The sequence below is a fragment of the Tiliqua scincoides genome, chromosome 8 (genome assembly GCF_035046505.1).
Source record: "Tiliqua scincoides isolate rTilSci1 chromosome 8, rTilSci1.hap2, whole genome shotgun sequence".
NCBI lineage: Eukaryota > Metazoa > Chordata > Lepidosauria > Squamata > Scincidae > Tiliqua > Tiliqua scincoides.
The window spans coordinates 49,518,142-49,536,897 of record NC_089828.1 but is presented as its reverse complement, the minus strand read 5'-3'; the positions used below and the strand labels follow the sequence as shown (position 1 = coordinate 49,536,897).

The 18,756-nt window shown below is 43.3% G+C and overlaps 1 protein-coding gene across 1 annotated transcript in view; it reads right to left on the bottom strand.

Annotated features, from left to right (window-relative positions):
- Window positions 1-18,756, bottom strand: part of VMP1 (vacuole membrane protein 1) — a 138,701-nt gene that overhangs the window by 24,465 nt on the left and 95,480 nt on the right. Inside the window, exons 9-10 of the mRNA XM_066635611.1 lie at window positions 11,477-11,593; window positions 4,583-4,644 (exon numbers count right to left, since the gene is read on the bottom strand). Coding sequence (XP_066491708.1) covers window positions 4,583-4,644; window positions 11,477-11,593 — 179 coding nt within the window. The remainder of the gene's footprint in view (window positions 1-4,582; window positions 4,645-11,476; window positions 11,594-18,756) is intronic.

The window sequence follows — 18,756 nt, the reverse complement described above, 5'->3', positions numbered from 1 at the left end:
CAAGAGGAGCAGAGGCTGGCACATCACTGGGTAAGGGGGGCAGGATTTATGTCCAGGAGCCAGTTTGTTTGGACCTAGTCCTGTTACTAACCTTAAGAGATTTTAAGCACAATTTTACTGAAGTCAATAGTATTTAACTGTCTGAAAAATAAAATTAATTTAAATTAGTTCTATGACCAGTTTAACATTAGCATAGTGTGAGAAGACATTTATGTTTTGTATTTGACAATGACTAAGAAATTCTGAGTCTCGTAGTGGTTACACATGTTTTTATATACTACTATGGAGAAAAAATTGATGAGGTAATGTTAGAGACAGCACTCAGAGGGGAAAAAATTTAAAAAGTCAAAAGATATCAGGACATTCCAAAAATCTTCCCATCTCCAGAGAACATTTTTGAAACCTGACATCAACTTTCTAACAACATTCTGAAACCAGCAGAGGTTTTGCAATGACACACGCAACGCAAGAAGGCAAAAAAAAAAAAGGCTGATGGATAGCTGTGGAGGGAAACTACTACTTGTCTTGGATCAAAGATTATGTGTTTTAAAACATTCCTCAATCAGCATAACATCATCTCGCTGCAAAGGTAGCAAAGAGTCAGCCACTGTATAGCAACTTGCACATCAAGGACAGTCATTAATTAATGTAGATTAATTAGCTTAAATCTTTTTTTTTTTTTTAAAGCACAACAAAGATCCGTTTTGAAGCTCCGGAAGTTATAAAAACCAGATTTGTTCCAACACTGAAGCATTGAAGAATGTTACTTCAGACGCTCAGACTTCTTTGTATAATGCTACCCAAGTCAAGTTTACATATTTCCAAAGCAATTATTTCCAGACATTCCAGTTCTGAAAAGTATTCTCAAGACAAGCCCCCCCCCCAATAAAATAAAACAAAAAGATACAAGAGAGTAAATCATGGGTATTAGCTCTATCAAGCTACATGCTGAGCAAAAACTACAGCTTAGCCTTAGAGCATCAGAGTTCAGCTGGCAAGTTGGAAGACAAAAGAAAGCCATGGGTCAACCCAATGCAGGGTTCCGACCACTATTTTCTGTGATTTTTAAACACTTTTCTTTTTAAGAGTAGGGAAAGTGAGAGGATAAAGCAGAAAGACAGGGGATGGCACAGAGAGAGAAGAAGTGTGAGGAGAGAGAAGCAAACAGATGGACACATACACTAAAAATGAAACTGTGAGCCTTTCAGCTCAAAGACTATGGATTGTATCCTAAGACAGTTAGATGTGACAAAGCATCAGGAAAATCAATGAGGCAATTTAGTCGAGAGTAATTTAAGGGCCCAATCCTATCCAACTTTCCAGCACTGATGCAGCTACAATGCAACCCTGAGATAAGGAAACAAACATTCCCTTATTTTGAGGAGGCTTCTGTGACTGCCCCCCACCCCACAACAGAGGATGCTACATTGGCATGGCTGCATCAGTACTGGAAAACTGAATAGGATTGGGCTCTGAGTCTCATTTCCATGGAAGTTAGGATACAAACTCCTGTGTGGGTTAGAGTACATTATATATACAGCTCTCAGGATACTCTGTGCTCCCATAAAAACACCAAAGAAAACCCAGATTCTGTGGGACCAAAAGCTGAATTCTGCAAACTGCAGAAATGGGGAAGGGAGATCAAGCTCATCTGCAAAAATTGGCATTGTTCATTCTGCTCATGTGGAGCAGTAAGGAGAAGCAGCCAATTGAGACAACTTCCACTGTATCTGGTTCTTGACCAGAGGCCGCCAAACCACAGCCCGAGGTGCTCTAGAATAATAATTCCGGGTACGGCGCAGCAGTGGCAAAGCCTTACCATTCCAGCATTATGTCAGCAGTTTGCACACCCAAACATTGCTGATTCTAGTGCTGGGGAGCTGTTTCCCCAGGAAATCACCCCAGAAGGCTCTGCACCCTTATTTCCCAGGGATCAGCAACATTCAGGCAGTAAAACTGCTTGCAGCGTGGCAGAATGGTGAAGCTTTACCACTGTCACACCCAGAATCATGATTCCAGAACGCCGGATCCAGCCTGTGAATTGCAGTTTGGTGACCCACATTCTTGACATTTCATCAGACAGTGACCACAGCAGTCAGACTTAAGCCTATTATGGTTGCTACAAGAACTAAAAACCACTGGCTAATGCTGGTGTCTCCTCTTGCACCTTTTTCAATTGTGAGACCTCTTGGGACAGAGAATCTCCTACTTGGCTGCCACCAGCATTAAGGGCACAAAATGCACTCCCTGAATCAGCCTCACGCAGGGCAACATGGAGTTTGGGTGAAAAAGACCACATACAACCCAACTCTTAGACAGGTACATGCATGCCCATCTTTATCTCATTGTGAAAACATGAGAGAAATTGGATGTGTTGATCTTGTAGAATAGATTCAGGAGCTCCCATCCCCCAAACCCATCTGACTCAGAAGTAATACCACTGTTGTTGTGTTCAAATATTCAGCTAACATTATTCATGGAAAAACAATGAACTTTCCAACTGAAATTTCCATTATTTCCAAAATGCCATGTAGGGCACTACATTATTTTTAACTAAAAATCCAAAGGATATCATGATTTATGCAAAGTCACACCCAGTTGCTGCTGGGTCAACACTTTTGCAAGAGGACAGGCCATTTATTGATTCCCCCCCAACACGGGGGATGGTATGCATGGGAAATGAGCCCAGATTTATTTTAAATTAACAATAATTGCAAGCTTGTTATCTACACCCTTGCTCTATTTCCTGCTCATAAGAGTCAATAAATTCTTAGTTTTAAAACAAGTCTGAATCACTTCCTAGCAAACATGGACACTCATAGGAGAGGAGGGGAAAATATTTTTTTCCTCTTCTAGAACAGGAGTGGCTTATCCATGAAAAATGAGCAAGTTTCTCTAATGAAATAACATTCTGGCAACAGACTCAACAACTCAACTCTCATTTTGCAGATGGCTTCTTCAACATTTTGTAACATATTCTTGTACCAAGTCACTCTTTATAGGGGCTTTGTGTCTGCATACAAATAACATCAACTATTCATTAATTTAGTTATTTAAGCCACTAGACCAGTGGTTCTCAAACTGGTGGGTCATGACCCACCAGCTTGTGTAACAATGCCCCATTCCCTTTAAGGGGCAGGGGCAAGGGGAAAGCAGCAAAGCGATCCCCAGGATCGCGCCCCTGTGGGGGGAGGGGGTCTATTTTTTTTAACAAACCATAAGTGCTCCCAGGGTCTGGGGGTGTGGGGAGCCCTGCAGAGCGCTTGCAGGGCTCCCCGCGGCTTCTAAACAGTGAAAGTTCCAAGCACAATTAAACAGGAAGTGGAATTTCCAGTTTTGTTGCGCTTGGAACTTTCACTGTTTAGAAGCCACGGGGAGCCCTGCAAGTACTCCGCAGGGCCTCCCCATACCCCCTGGACCCTGGGAGCACGTACGGTTTGTTAAAAAATAGCTCCCCCCCCCAGGGGCACGATCCTGGGGATCGCTTAGCTGCCCCTGCCCCCGCAAAGACTTACCCCGCGAGTAAATCTCCCGGGAAGTTTGAGAACCACTGCACTAGACCATACTGCTGATGGTTTGGCTAGCAGTGTCCGACTGTACAATGAGTGCAAAATGTAATTAGCCGTTATATTTTGCCTCACCCAGGGCTACACAGGATGAATGGGTTATCCATCTAAACTCAGTGCTATCAACACAGACAGGGAAACAACTCTCTAAGATTTCAGACAGGTCTTTTACCAACCGTACCTGGAGATGCTGCCAGGGACTGAATCTGGAACCTGTTGCATGCAGCAGAGTGCTTGCGGCATCTCCAGGTTGGCTTAGAGAAGATCTCTGTCTGAAACACTGGAGAGCCACTGCCAATCAATGTGAACAATAACCACCTAGGCAGACCAAGGGTAAGAAAGACCTTACTCAATAGAAGACAGCATCATATAGGTTCATGTTGTGTGCTGACCTAGACCAGTTTCACACATATGTACATATAAATAAATAAAAGCTAAACAATCCAACCATTGTGCAGTCCCAGTAGCTTCTAAAGCTAGCTGGACTGATCCCAGCAGGGCTCTTATGCACTTTTTAAAAAAGAAAAAAAATTACACACATTCACAGAAGGGTCTAGCAGTGGCTATTTACTGTGATAGCTAAATGGAACCCCAACGTACGAAGACAGTATACCTCAGAACCCTAAATGCTGGAGACAACTAAAAGAGGAGAGACAGCAGTGGGAATATAATGCTGGACCAGAAAGACATTTAGTTCAATCCAGCAGGCCTCCTTATGACACCGTTGCTCCTTGCCCCTAAACCATTATCACAGCAGAAGCAAAACTATACAAAGTAAAAAGTATGCCAAGGTGCTTGTCTGATATTTCATTTTAGCACAACATACATGAGGTCCTGATTAATCTTCTCTTCCCTTCTTTCTCAGACACTATTGTTCTTAGACACTATTGGACAGGGATGACATCACTTGTGGGCCTTGTGCTCGGCCCTGTACACAGCTGGCATTAGAGCAGAGTTAACAGTAGTACTTTTCAATTTAACAAATAGAAGCACTAGACAGCGATAAAGTTACTCACCCAATTAGAGACACCATCTGTTCCACTATATGCTTGCTGAATGTTATAATCACAAACAGTTTCTGTAGGAAAGAAAACATCAGTCAGAGAGAGGTTTAACTAAAGTGGAAGCCAAAACAATAAACTATAACAGAGCTTGGTTTTGATGCAATTAAATCAAACTATTCAGCTTTTTTGTTATCCCTTTGCTTTTAGCTTTTTTCCAATGTTAGGGCCAAACTAGACATTGCACTAAACATGCAGCTACTGCTGAAAATGGCAGCTCAGGTTTAGAGTTGGTGTCACATAATGGCTAAGGAAATGAGCCAAAGAAGCAGATTTCACTGGCTCAAATCTTTCCTCTACCATGAAATCACTAGTTCGCTTTAGGCAAGCCACTCCCTCTCAACCTCTGTCTACCCCATCTGCAAAATATGAGGACAATACTTAACTTACAGGATTGTGTGATGGATTACATCATAATAATATATGTGAAGCACTGTGCACACTCAAAAAAGCACTATTTATTTATTTATTTATTTATTTAAAGTGGTTATATACCACTTTTCTCTGTTATTTCATAAGAACATAAGAACAGCCCCACTGGATCAGGCCATAGGCCCATCTAGTCCAGCTTCTTGTATCTCACAGCGGCCCACCAAACGCCCCAGGGAGCACACCAGATAACAAGAGACCTCATCCTGGTGCCCTCCCTTGCATCTGGCATTCTGACATAACCCATTTCTAAAATCAGGAGGTTGCGCATACACATCATGGCTTGTACCATTTCACAGCATTCAAGGTGGTTAACATAGGCAGGCGAATCTTAAACCACCATTTTTCAACTGAGTATTTACAATAGTGACCTAAATATTATTTTATTTATCTTCTTAGAATGTTTATATTCTGGATTTTGACCTTGATCAAGACAGAATTCACAGACATCACAGCAGCTTAATAATGTAGAACGGAAGCAAGAAAAACGCATATCATGACATCAAAACACAAGTTTGACTAAAAGCGCAATCAGTGCTGGGCCAGCGCAAGTCCCTTACACTGGCCTGGGAGTGTTGCAAATGTGCCATAAAGCACTTTGGTGCCTCTACTGGAGTCAGCTGGACTGGCACATGGAAGTGTTCTAACCCACGGAGGCCCGATCCAGCCTCCACCTTGATGGGACAGGGTACGTTCGTGCTGGCCAAGTCAGGGCAGTGTGGGGGTCGGGGGGGGGCGTGGGGAACGCAGGGAGAAGGTGTTTTGGGGCAGGGAAGGTGGTGGGTGGGCCCATCGGTAGGCAGGGTTGAGCGGGGGTGGGGCCAGGATCCAGCACTTATGCCAGACCCTAACCCCGTTCCGGGGCAATCCAGGGCAGCTCGGATCTGCACCACCTCTTTAGGTGGTGCAGATCCAAGCAGACCCATTGGGGTTGCTGCAGCCTTACCTGGGTTAAGGGGAAGAGATTCCCCTTGCCCCAGGTTGAGCCGCAACTGGCTCCAATCTCATGTGGGATGTGGGGCAGGCCTGCCGGCCTCCCCGTTCTAGCACAAGTTAGGATTAGGATGCCCATTCTACAGGGAATGAGAATGGAACTGGACACGGGCAGACTGGTCAAACATTTTCTAGTGCTTAAGGTGATGCATCAAATGCTGCGGCTGCCCTCCTTACTTGGAAGTCCGTCATTCCTCCTCCTCCCTGGAATTCAAAAGGAAAGAAGAAGAGGAAGCGAGAAGGAGAGGGGTGAAACATTTTGGCACACCACTCTCCTTTCCTCCACAATTCCTTTTCCCAATCCAGGGAGTAGAAGGAAGAGCTGTGGTGGAGGAGAGGCAGAAGCCAGGGGCTCCCCTGCCAAACTGCCAGCTGGGTTGACTGCCTCAGTCAGCCTTGTGTATGAGTCAGCCCTGGACACAAGAGTTTCAATTTTCATATCCAGTGTTACACATCTAGTGTTGCCCTTATTGTATTCCAGAATTTAAAAGCTGTGAAGAAAAAGTTATTCCATTTTTTAAAACCAATTGCCTTTCGTAATGCTGTTTGCATTTTCTTTTCAGTTTGGGTGTCTATGCAGGAACATAATCTCAAGCCAGAAGACCAAGTCACTCAGAAACATGAGTAACTACTTTAGGGAGAAAATGAAAACATTCATCACGTATCAGGACTGGCTGATTTTATGACATCACTCTCCTTACAAATACACATGAAGACAAAAAATGCAAGATTCCAGGAATAGGAGATCTAATCATCTTTCAAAGTCTCCAACTTTTTCCCCTCACTCTTAATGCTTATTTTTATCATTTTAAGGATATGACTCCAAAAGTGAGGGCAACGAGGCTTTCCATGCAAATAGCTCATTGCCTGGTATACCTATTATTGCACTGCACTACTTTAGATGGCAGTTGAGTAATTGCCATGACAAGAGGCAGGTGAGAAGCCTTTCCCTGCTTCTATTTTTCATGTGCACTTCTTATACCAAGGAACATTCTAACAAACAAATTTCCAACTTGTTTGAAATGGTACAGTCCAAGCCCAGTTTTAGCACTTGATAAGCCACCTGTTGAAAGAGTCTCTAAACTCAGTTATTCGAATTTGATAAAATCCGTCATGTCCTTGTTTTAGAAGTATCCTTGATCAAGGAAGGAGAAACAAGCAATTTTTTTTAGAAACTGGAAAATAGTTTCAGTAACTGAGATTATATCCCACAAAACTAGTGTGATTAATGTATTCTGTGGTTTGAGCCTATGTCCTAATCTCTTACTCCTTCATGAAATCTGGGGTGAATGAAGTATAACTTGGTTGTAACCACACTCTCTTGGGAGAGAATCTGTCTCTATCTGTCCACCTGCTTTCACTGCTTCTTCCTCTTCCTGTCTGGTGGATTTTAAAAGGAAGAGAGGAATAGACAAAATGCAAGTAATGAGTTAGGTTAGGGAATCTCACTGCTAGTGTTCTACCAGAAATAGGGTAGTTGGTGCACTGTAGATTGGGGGTGGGGGGGGTGACAGCATTACCTCACCACCTCAAGCACCAGGTTGTCTCTGGTTGGCTTTTCACACATCACATTTTGATAAAGCATTCGGGTTTTTTTTTTTTTTTAGGAGTGGCACATTGTATAGCATTTTGAAATGGGGAGAAAAATTGTGTAAACTGGATTTTGTGGTATGGATTAAAAGGCCAATGAAATGCAACGGTAAAACAGGCTACTGTGACAGCCCCAGAGGCTTCCTGTCTGGGACGGAGGATAGGGGATTTCATAGTAAATCTTTTATGACCTCAGTGTTTTCTAAAATCCTCAAATATGGTAGGAAATACACTTTTGAACTGTGGGTGTGTTTAAGATGTTGCCACATAATATGCTTGAATAAAAGACACACAAAATATAGTTCCAGGTTGTTTGAAAACACACACACACACACACACACACACACTTTTATGACAACTGAGTGCACAATAGCCTGGGAAAAAATGTTAACCCCCCTTCCCTTAACCACATGAGTATAGATCATTATAACTGACATTCTTTAAAAACAGAATAAAAAGCAAACACAACCAAAAACCAGCAGAACAGCATGCCCTCCACGATCTCTCTCAGCAAAGCAGGGATTTTCAGATTTCTAATCCTCAGGGAACGCTTCCTAGATTGTTCTATTCTTCCCAGCAATGTTGTGCATTGCAGAAGATTCTGCGGCAACATTCTGGAGTTGTGCTCACAGTTCACAAAGACAAACGGTCAGACCCGACAGACCAGGACTGTGTTCATATAAGCTTATAAAACTGCTCTATACTGAATCCACCTCACTTGGCACCAAACGCACTGACTGGCAGAGGCTTTCCCAGCCTTACCTGCAGCCAGAGAGTGACCGTAGGATTTTCTGCATGCAGAACTGGTGTTCTACCACTGATCTTGGAACGCTCCTGATAGAAACAGGAAGCCACCTTTCTATTATCAGACCACATGTTTCTCCAGTTCAGTATTGTCTGGCAGTGGCTCTCCAGGATATCAGATGGGAACTTTCCTAGCCCTATCTGGAAATGTTGTCAGGGTCTGAGCATGGGAACTTCTGAATGCAAAGCATACGATTGGTAATGGTGGACAACTTAGCTGCTGTTAAAGTTTTCTAATAAAAAGGTTCAACGAACTCCAGGGTTGTGTGCAACGTTATCCAAAAACTGCACTGACCCAATTCAACTGTTTGACCTCTCGTGTGAGCTGTGGGATAAGGGCTCCCTCCACTGCTTACTGTTTCATGTCTGTGATGTAGCAGCAGCAGCAGCAAAGGAAAGGTCAGCCTTGCTTTGTGCAAGGGCTTTTATAGGCCTTAAGCTATTGCAAGACCTTCATTCATTCATATAAGTTCATCTTTAATATATTCATTTATGTAAACTTATGTAAATTTATTCAAATTTTAAAGGTAAATTAATTCTTTTTTCCCGGGCCCCCAAAACAGTGTCAGAGAGATGATGTGGCCCTCCTCCCAAAAACTTTGGTCACCCCAGCTTTAGACCAATTGTTTTTTCTCATGTGCAATCCTATGCAGATTCAGTCAATTAATCAACTGACTCAATTTCACACAATTAATCAATGATGAATTATTTAATAAGGTGATAGCACTAATGATGATGTAATAAAGACTTTGTAATAATAATAAATAGTGCCAGAAATACACTATTACTTCTATGTGTGGCAAGACATTTTATTCTTGATAGTGAATGCAGCAAGACATTTTATGGCACCATAAAGACTGTATATGAATGTGATTTTTGTGAACTAGTGTCTTCTTGCATCTGAAAGAGGGGACTCTAGTCCAGGGGTCTCCGAACTTTTTGGCCAGAGGGCCACATGAAATATCTGGCGCAGTGTTGAGGGCTGGAAAAAAAATTTAAATATAAAATTTAAATAAATAAATTAGAGATGGAACTTAGATGAATGAATAAATGAATGAGTGGGCTTATTCACTCAGCCTCTCCGGCCCACAGAACACCCTCCAGACACAATTAGAGCACAGCTCTGGTCATGTTCAGTCAAGTGGGCCAGAGGCTTTCAGGTGACAAGAGGCTGGTTGTGGGCCAGACAGAGGCTTGCCGCGGGCCACATCTGGTCCCCGGGTGGGGTTTGGAGACCCCTGCTCTAGTCCATGAAAGTGCAGGTCACAATCTGTTTGCTAGCCTTTAGGGGGGCACAAGGCTCTTCACTGTTACAATAGACTAACACAGCTGCCCCTCTAGAAGCTCTTAGAAGTGTGTTGCTTTTTGCTGCTGTTTTTAAGTGTAGTAAGCTGTCATGCTTATAGAGTAAGCAAGATACAAACACCAAAATAAAGCATCTCCATTTTTCTTTTTAAATCATGCAACAAGTTCTCCAAACCCTTCCTCACCACCCTTCACACTCAAGGAAGGCCATCTTCAGAGCAGGATGAAAATGAGTGTACAAGAATGCGACCAAAAAAGGTACATTCACTATGACTGTGTGGTACCTTTTCTGTTTGAGTAAGAGGAAATTAAAAAAAAAAAAAGGTCTACAGTGCTCATGAGCAGAGATCACTCAGCAGTCCAAGTTTAAATAATATTTCAGTGAGTCTCTTGTTTAAGTTTGCCATTACAATTTTATTTGGGAGTATTGTCTTTGAACTATGTTAAGCATCAAACTTTGTACAAATGTTACATACATGGCCTGCCTTTTCTTGATGTCATCCATGCACTGCAATACATGGTACATGCATTGCAGACTGCTTTTGAAGATCTGTTTGAAACTCTAGTTACTACAAAATGCGGCTGCTAGGTTAATAACTGGGAGTAGTTATACAGAGAACATCATATCAGTCCTTAAACAGTGACACCATCTACCAGTTCATTTTTGAACACAATTCAAAGTGTCAGTGTTTACGTATAAAGCCCTACACATCTTGGGACCAACTGGAAACTCTCAAGGATCACCTTCTAAAATGGAAGCATGCCTGGATTCTGTACTTGTCACTGGAGGCTTTCTTCTGGGTTCCTACATCATCTGAAGTTAGGTGAGTGGTAACCTGGGAGAGGGTTTCTCAACTGTGGCACCCAGATTATGGAACATCTTTCTCACCAGGGAAGCTTGTCTGGTGCTGTTTATGATGCCATTGTGGTGCCATGCAAAGTTATGTTTAGCCAATCAGGAATTGCAGCACACAGCATATGCTGGTTTATCCTCTCTGCTAAATGTTTACACTGCCTCAATTTTTTTTCTTCTCTCTTGCTTAACTGTGATTTTATACTCTCTTAACTAGCATGAATCACATAATGTGATACTACGCCATGTATGGACTTAGAGGTAGAGCCTGTACTATTTCCTGGAACTTAGTGTACCTACCCACAAAAAGGGAAGGCAAATTTGACACAAACAGTCATATGCTCCATAATGCCTCAATTATCATGCATCGAAGGGGGCAGGATTAACATTCCAGGAGCATGGTTTAAACACTGGAGGCAGCAAGTGCTCAAACACTGGAGGAAAGGTGGGGAGGGGGAATGATTAAGAGGCCAACCTGGCAGCCATTTCAAAACAACAATGCATTGCTTTTCCAGTCCCCAAAGTGTTTTCCATACATCATTTCAGTAATCTTTACAGCAGCCTTGTAAGGAAGTCTAGTATCATTTCCCATAATTCCTGTGGAAGGGGCGAATCATGAGATGGAGTAACCTAGGGGTTTAGAAGCAGAGGCAAGATTTGAACCACGGACTTACCACTACTGCCAACAGGAAACCATATGTGATAGTTGCACTTACCAGGTGAAGAATCACAATTTCCCAGCAACTGCAGGGAGGGCTGCAATTGTCAGGCAACAGTGAATGGTGGGGTACATCCTCTGGACAAATCTGTGATAGAGAAGGGAAGTTTGCAGACCAGGCTGCAGTGTTTTGGTTAGAAGAGGCAAGTGTGATTACCTGGATGTGCATTTTGATTATTGCTTTTCCAATCAGGGTGGCACCGAAGAAAGTCCAAAAGGGAACTAGGAAGTGTCCACATGTTATTCCTGCCAGGTCGAAGAGAGGGTTTGGAATCTGCAAAGTTAAGGAAAAAGAAAAGGAGGTTGAGATGTACAATTACAAACTGTGTTTAAATTTATCAGATTATATCAGATCTATTTTTTCTAGGTGCTGAAGGGGGCTGTAGATTTCTCCCCCTTTTATGTTCACAACAACCATGTGAGATAGGTTAGGCTGCGGGAGAGTCAAGGCCACCCAGAGTACATTATGGCTCAATGGGGATTTGAACCAAGGTCTCCTCAGTCCCAGTTTAATACTCTAATCACTAAACTAGGCTGATCTCTCATGGATACTTTAATGATAAAAGCCACTAGGATTAAGATAAATTCCTAAATGGTTATTATTAGTCATGATGGTGAAATGAAACCTCCCTGTTCAGAGGCAGTCTACCTCTGCATAAGCAGCTGATAATTAACAACAGAGAAGGGCTGTGGCCTTCATGCCCTGCATTCTCCACTTCTTAAAGGCATCTGGTTGGCCACTGTGGGAAACAGGATGCCAGACTAGATGCAGCTCTGGTCTGAACTCACAGAGCTGCTTTTAGTGGTCTTAACTCGTTGGGGGAAAATTTAAACATATGAACTCTCCCTTTTTAAAAATAATTTTTAAGTCTTGTGCCCAAGAATGTTGGTATTGCAGCATATAAATTAAATAAAATTTAGAGACTTCAAGCTAGACAATGATCCAGACAAACAACAGATCCTGCTTGATTCACTTTTCTTATCCCCAGATTAGAAACAGCTAAACAGACGTCTTCCATATGAAATGCACAAAAACCACAGTCAGCCATTTTTATAGCAATATATCAACTATTTTCCCCCAACAAGTGTTTTGGCCCAGTGACTCAGCCTCTCAGACTGATCTCTTGTGAATTGCATCTGAAACAAAAGAGGGAAAAAAATCATAAAGCTGGTATTTACTGCAATGTGTGTTCAGTCTTTAAAAAAAAATCCCCCCAAAGATCTCTTCCATCTTTAAAAGCACAGGGCCGTAGCTGAAAATTATAAAGTATTGTTAACTGTTCTGAAGCATTCTGCCTTGGATTTTACAGACATATTATCATGGAACTAGGACAGAGATCAGCAACCAGCAATTGGGCATGCTGTGAGAGACCATTTGCCCCACCCACTGCCAACTCAGAGGCCAGCAACAACTGTGACAGTGGGACAAAGTAGTCTATTCTGAAGAAGTAATGATGGGTGGGCCAGGATTCCTTCCTCTACAACCGATATGGGTGGATATGGCAGAGTCTGCATCTTGGTGATAGAGGTGACAGGACAAATCCACCCACTCTTACTTGGGTTGCTCCAGCGCTAGCCTTTACTACTCCTCCTGTCCTACTTCTTGGATTCAAAATGGAAGAAGCAAACAGAATATAGGAAGAAGCACAAAGGAGGAGAGGAGAGTGGTAGCCTAGAGAGGAGACTTCATCTTGCACTTTGTTTACTCTTCCTTTTTTAGGAGGAGAAGAAGTGAAGGGGAGCAAACAGAGGCAGGAGCCCCTCCCATATCTGCTGCCTGAGGTGACTGCCTCAAGTGGCCTCATGGACCTGTTGGCACCATTAAGCAGAGATCTAAACACACCTTCATGTAACTGCCAAGGTGCGCAGTACTTGGTTTGTGGGTGCAAGACGCAGCATGTTAGATTTCTCTATTAAAATAGTCTATATGTTTGAGGTTTTTGTTTTTTTAAGTTTATTTCACTTAATAAAACAAACACTTGAGTCACTTTTTTCAGCCTTAGCGTAAAATCTTTATTTTATCCGTTTATTTAAAACTTTTTTCCCACCTTTCCAAGATTCAGGGCAGCTTGCAAAGAGTCCAAAGTGTAAAACAAATTAAGAAGGTCACACAAAGCTACAGCAAAAAGATTTTTTTAAAAACTTCCACATCACAGTGCAAGATCAGTAGAGTTAAGAACTAGCCATGCAGAGCAAAATCCTGCTGAAAAAGATGCACTTTACAGACCCTCCAAAAATGAGCAAAGAGATGCAACCACAAACTCATGTGCAGAGACTGTTCTACAGCCTTGGGGCAATTGTTGTATGGACACTTTTTCTAGCTACAATACCCTGTGGCAGTTGGAAAAAGGAAGAGGGTCTACATAGTCAGGATAACAATATAAAAACTTTCTCAAGGCATGGGTTTCCCCAGTGGTCACCCATCTAGGCAATGACCAGACCTAGACCTACTCACAGCCCAATCCTGACCTCGCTTGGCACGTGGCTGCAGCGGCAAAGAAAATGGCTGCTGCTGCATCCTGTGTACCAACGGCGGCCGTGGGCGGCATCTCCGGACAAGGGGACTTTCGTCCCCTTCTCCTGGGTAAAGGAAGTAGCCCTGCAATCGGGTTACTTGATTCACCATCGACCAAAAGGTCGGCAGTGAAGTAAGAGCATTTGTGTTGGGCACTGAGCCCCACACGAACGCTCTAGATCTGGTGGAGCAGAGATCCACTGGACCCGCCTCCCTCCCCGCTCCTTCCCCTGGCATGTCACCTCCCCGCCTCCCTGGAGCGCCTCCTGCCTGCCCCCCACCCCCGCTTTCCTCTCCGTGGCTCAGTGGTCCGTGCGACTGCTGAGTGGGAGAGGCCGGGTGCTCACCCGGCGCTAGCCCAGTGCTGGCCAGCGGTGGGCTAGCACGGGCACTCACCCGATGGAAAGCTTCGCAAATGTGCCTTACGGCACGTTTGCGACAATGTGCGCCGGCGGTAAGGCAGTGCGTCGAGTCCAGGATTGGGCTCTCAGTTTCCACAAGGTGGATGCATCATGTGTTCTCAGACCATGCCCAGGTGGTATGGGAGCGAATAAAGTGAGAGCAGCTCTCTCAGTAACAGAGCACCACATACCAGCCTGTCTTACAGGGTAGTTGCAAGGACTAGACACAATGCATAGGAAAGACTTGAACTAAACTGCTATACAAATGGTAATTATATAGCTCAGTTATTGTCAACCACTGTGCGGCGGCACATGGTACAGTGCGAATGTTCTGTAGGTGTGCTGTGGGAGTTTGGGAGAGGGGGTCATATATTAGTAGGGCAATTAGGGGCTGTGAGCTCCTGGTGTGTGGTGTGCCTTGTCAATTGTCAAAAATCTGATGGTGTGCCTTGATAATTTTAGTGCCTTTTCAGTGTGCCATGAGATGAAAAAGGTTGAAAATGGCTAATAGAGCGCCATGAAGCTTTACAATGAATGAGAAAAAAGGGACCCTGCCCTGACTGTCTTGCAATCTAGAAATGCACAAGAGAAACAATGGAGGAAGGGAAGGGAAATGGAAACAGAGATAAGCAAGGGAAGAATATGCTATTGTCTCTAATATACATACTTCAGTTTATTCACAGTAAAGGAAGAGGATTATTAAGTTGCCCTAGCTAAATTGTCAGCCTCAGCTAAATTGCCCATAATAAAATATTGCCTGCCACATCTTCAGGAAGAGTGTTGAAATGAATTACACATATTTAAATGTAACTCTTTATCCCTAGTCTAGACAAGGTATGCAGGAGAAGCATACCAACCCAGACTTAGTCTAGATCAACACATGCCTCCAGTCAATAGATTCAAGAGTGGCAGTCAGAGTTACAACGATGCCCCCAGCTTTGTGGCTCTTCTAGAAGAGAAGAAATATGGGCAAACACCCATCCCAAATCTCCTGCTATTTTACATGAGCTGAATTTTGCAGAGTTAGTAAACCCATAGGAGAGCATTGCTAAGTAAACCAATTAAAACAGGCTCTTGTAAGATACCAGGAAGATGTTGGTGTCCCATGCTGTGATTACTTTCATAGGCTTTAAAATAACTGATTTCCTTCTATTTATTTATGTCCTTACTAAAACGTTACTGATACAAGCCATAGAGAGTGACAAATCCATTGCTCCTGCGAGCAAAGCCTAGAGGATGTGTTTACTCATACTGGAGAAGGGCAGCACACAATGTTCTGTAGATTAAGCCTTGGATGTCGTAATGTACAGGGGAGGGAAGATGATTTGGGAGCATGTTCAAAACCAGAATCCCTTTTGCAAACTTAAAATAAAACACCACACACCAAAATCTGGACAGCACAAGTTCTTTCATGTTCACTACAAGTGAAATAAATTGTATGGAGTATCAATTTTCAGAGAAATCTTGATCCCAAGCTTTCATTTTATGTCGGTTTTCTGGGTTTCCAGGGTACGTGCCATGAACACAGAACTCTGGTCTACAGCAGGGACACCTGAATGGCTGGCCCAGCCATGAAGTGTCCTGATGCGGCTTTAGAGAGTGGCAGATGGTGGGGCAACAGATTTGGTGCCCCTTCACTCTGAAGTTGGCTGTCATCTCCTCTCCAGCTTGCCATGGATACTAGAGGCATCGACCCACTTCCTCACCATGCTCTGTTGTGCACTTTTTGCAAACCCGGAAGCGCAGGACCTCCAGTTTTATTTACTGGGATTGTGGCACTAAAACAGCTGGAAACTAGAATAAAACTGGAAGTCAGGAGCCTGCCAAAACCACGCAACAAAGCATGGCAAGGGGCTTTTTTTCTTAACACACTGCAGCAGAGGTGGCCTCAAGGTGGCATTCCTGGCTGTGTTGCCCCAGAAATCCATTTAGTGACCTGAACGTCAGCCTTTACTCTAATTTACCTCCAACAGTATCCCTACTAAACATTAATGAAGGTGTGGTGAAAGTTTTGCTCACATTTTCATTTGTAGGAAAAGGAACCAATGAGCCCCAATAACTCCCAGGTCCCTTCAGACCTTACATTTGTGTGGTCGCAGTCTATGCATTTGAAGCGGTGCGTGCTCAGCATTCCAGATCATGGGATCACTGCATGATCTCTGCAGACAAATGCTGCATGTGTGGAAGCAGGGCTTCAGGAGCATGTTGGAGTCAGGGCGGGCCTTGCTAGCATGCTCCTGCTCCTTTCCCATGCATGACTATGATCACACAGATGTAAGGTGTGCATTTCTATTTCACACTAAATTCTGCCCCTTGAATAATGGTCGCTTTGATGGTCCATCTGGCTGTGGTTCTTTAGGGCTGTTTATCCTAGCTCTCCAGCACTTTAAGCTGGAGATCGAACCTAGGTTCTTCTGCATGAAAAACATGTGCTGCCTCACTGAGCAATTACAGTCCCTCAATTGGGGGTCTCTTTCGGTAGCACCTCTGTGAAAAGTGGGGTCATAGCTCAATTGAAGAACACTTGTATTTCACACAAAGGGTCCCAGGTTCAATCCCTGGCAGTATCTCCAAGAAGGACTGAGATAGAACCCTTTCCATATGAAACCCTGGGGAGCTACTGCCAGTTAACACAGACAATATTGAGCTAGATGGACTAATGTCCTGACAAGAGAAGGCAGTTTCATATAATGTGCTGATGTGGACCAGACTAGGTTGTTGATGTTCTTCTTGCATATGAAGTCTTTCACTTGTGTGTTATGTAAACAAACAAGAAAAATATACAGCTACCTTGTCCCAAGTCAGCCTATAGGCCCCTCTAGTACCATCTACAGTGACTGCCAGCAGCTCTCTAGGATTCAAGCTCAATTCTTTCCCAACCCTATCTGGAGATGCTGCCACCTGACAGGTCTTAGCCTGTCAAGCATGTGCTCTATCACTGAGCTGCCGCCCTATTCTCATACATTCTTCATGCTTTAGCTATGTGAACATAACAGGAGTCTGACACACAGATACTTTATGGTCTATTTTCTCCTATGTGTGCTCCTTGATATTCTGTTCAACATCTGAGGTCCTGCTTTCTATGTTTCTGCCAAATCAAGTTCAGCAGGTTCTTTGAAGAGGAGGGTCTTCTTGCAGGTGGTTTCAACTTTATGGTATGTCCTCATCCCTATATGTCTTCAAGTATCAAGCCCAAACCTGGCTTTTAAAGAAGGTTTTTGGGCTAAATGAGCCTGGCTCATGGAACCACAGGTCTCCGATATATATACATATATTTTTCTAAAATATGTGTAGAGCCATCATATATAAAGCCATTCCAGAAGCACTGGTTAAATCCTGAGATCATGTCTAACACTTAGAGAGGCTGATTAAAATGAATCTGCCTGATTCCATATTAAGACTTGTATAAAATGCAGACTCCTATGGAGGCTATTTCATTAGGTCCACTTTCCCTCTCCCTGCTTTGGGTTAATTTCTCAGTTTCTTATGCCCAATATTTAAGCGAGAGAGAGAGAGAGAGAGAGAGAGAGAGAGAGAGAGCAGCAGGATGGAGAAGATGCTATGCCCCAGCTGGAAAAATTGTACCAAAGAAGGCACTGACAAAGCTCCTTACGAAGTAACAACCCAGACAAAGAAGAAAAGAAAGGGACCCACATACACACAAGGACAGTTTGCATATCTTGATGCCCCATGACTTCCAGTTAATATCTGACACTTCACTTTGGCTCAGATCATTGCAGCTTATTCAGAGATGCCTCATGAGAGAGTGACTGCGAGACAGTGAGTCAGACCCAGCAACAATATGCTATAAAAGCTTAGTTAAATTGAGCAAGTGAAAGGAGCTAGGCTAGACAACACAGATTTGCATTTGGAACAAGAGACAAAAACTAGAAGAAAGAAGAACTGAACAGTAAGAAAACTGAGATTGAGACACTGGAGAGGAGATGACAGTGATAATCTTTGACCGTTAATTATCCTAATCTCATTCAGATGATTGGATTAGTGGTTGATATCAAAGAATTCCAAGGTTAAACAAAGAAATTAGGGCCATGATTACTTAAACGGGATACAACATGCACTGCACGCATAAAGTTGTACACTTGAACCTCAGTCAGATATCTTGGAGAATCACCATTAGTCAGAGTTGAAAGAGCAGGGCCAAGACCTTGCAACATCTGCTCAGTTCCCTTCTTTCTTTTCAAAGCTAGGAAGGGAGAGGAAGACGCAAGTGGTAGAGGCAAGTGGGTGGGCAGAAAGACCCACTGAGAAAATTGACATGGACCCACTGGCCCCGCCTGAGATGATAATCTGAACTGGCCTCATCAATGGGCTGCCTCTGGCAGTATTGTTCGTTCGTTCAACCTTTATCTGGCATAAATATTTGGTAAATAAGGTCTCTGAACAGATACCATACCGAGAGACCTAAGCAATACACAGACAGACAGACAGACAGACAGACAGACAGACAGACAGACAGACCAGCCAAATTACAAACAGCCAATTACAGACTTTGCCAGGATG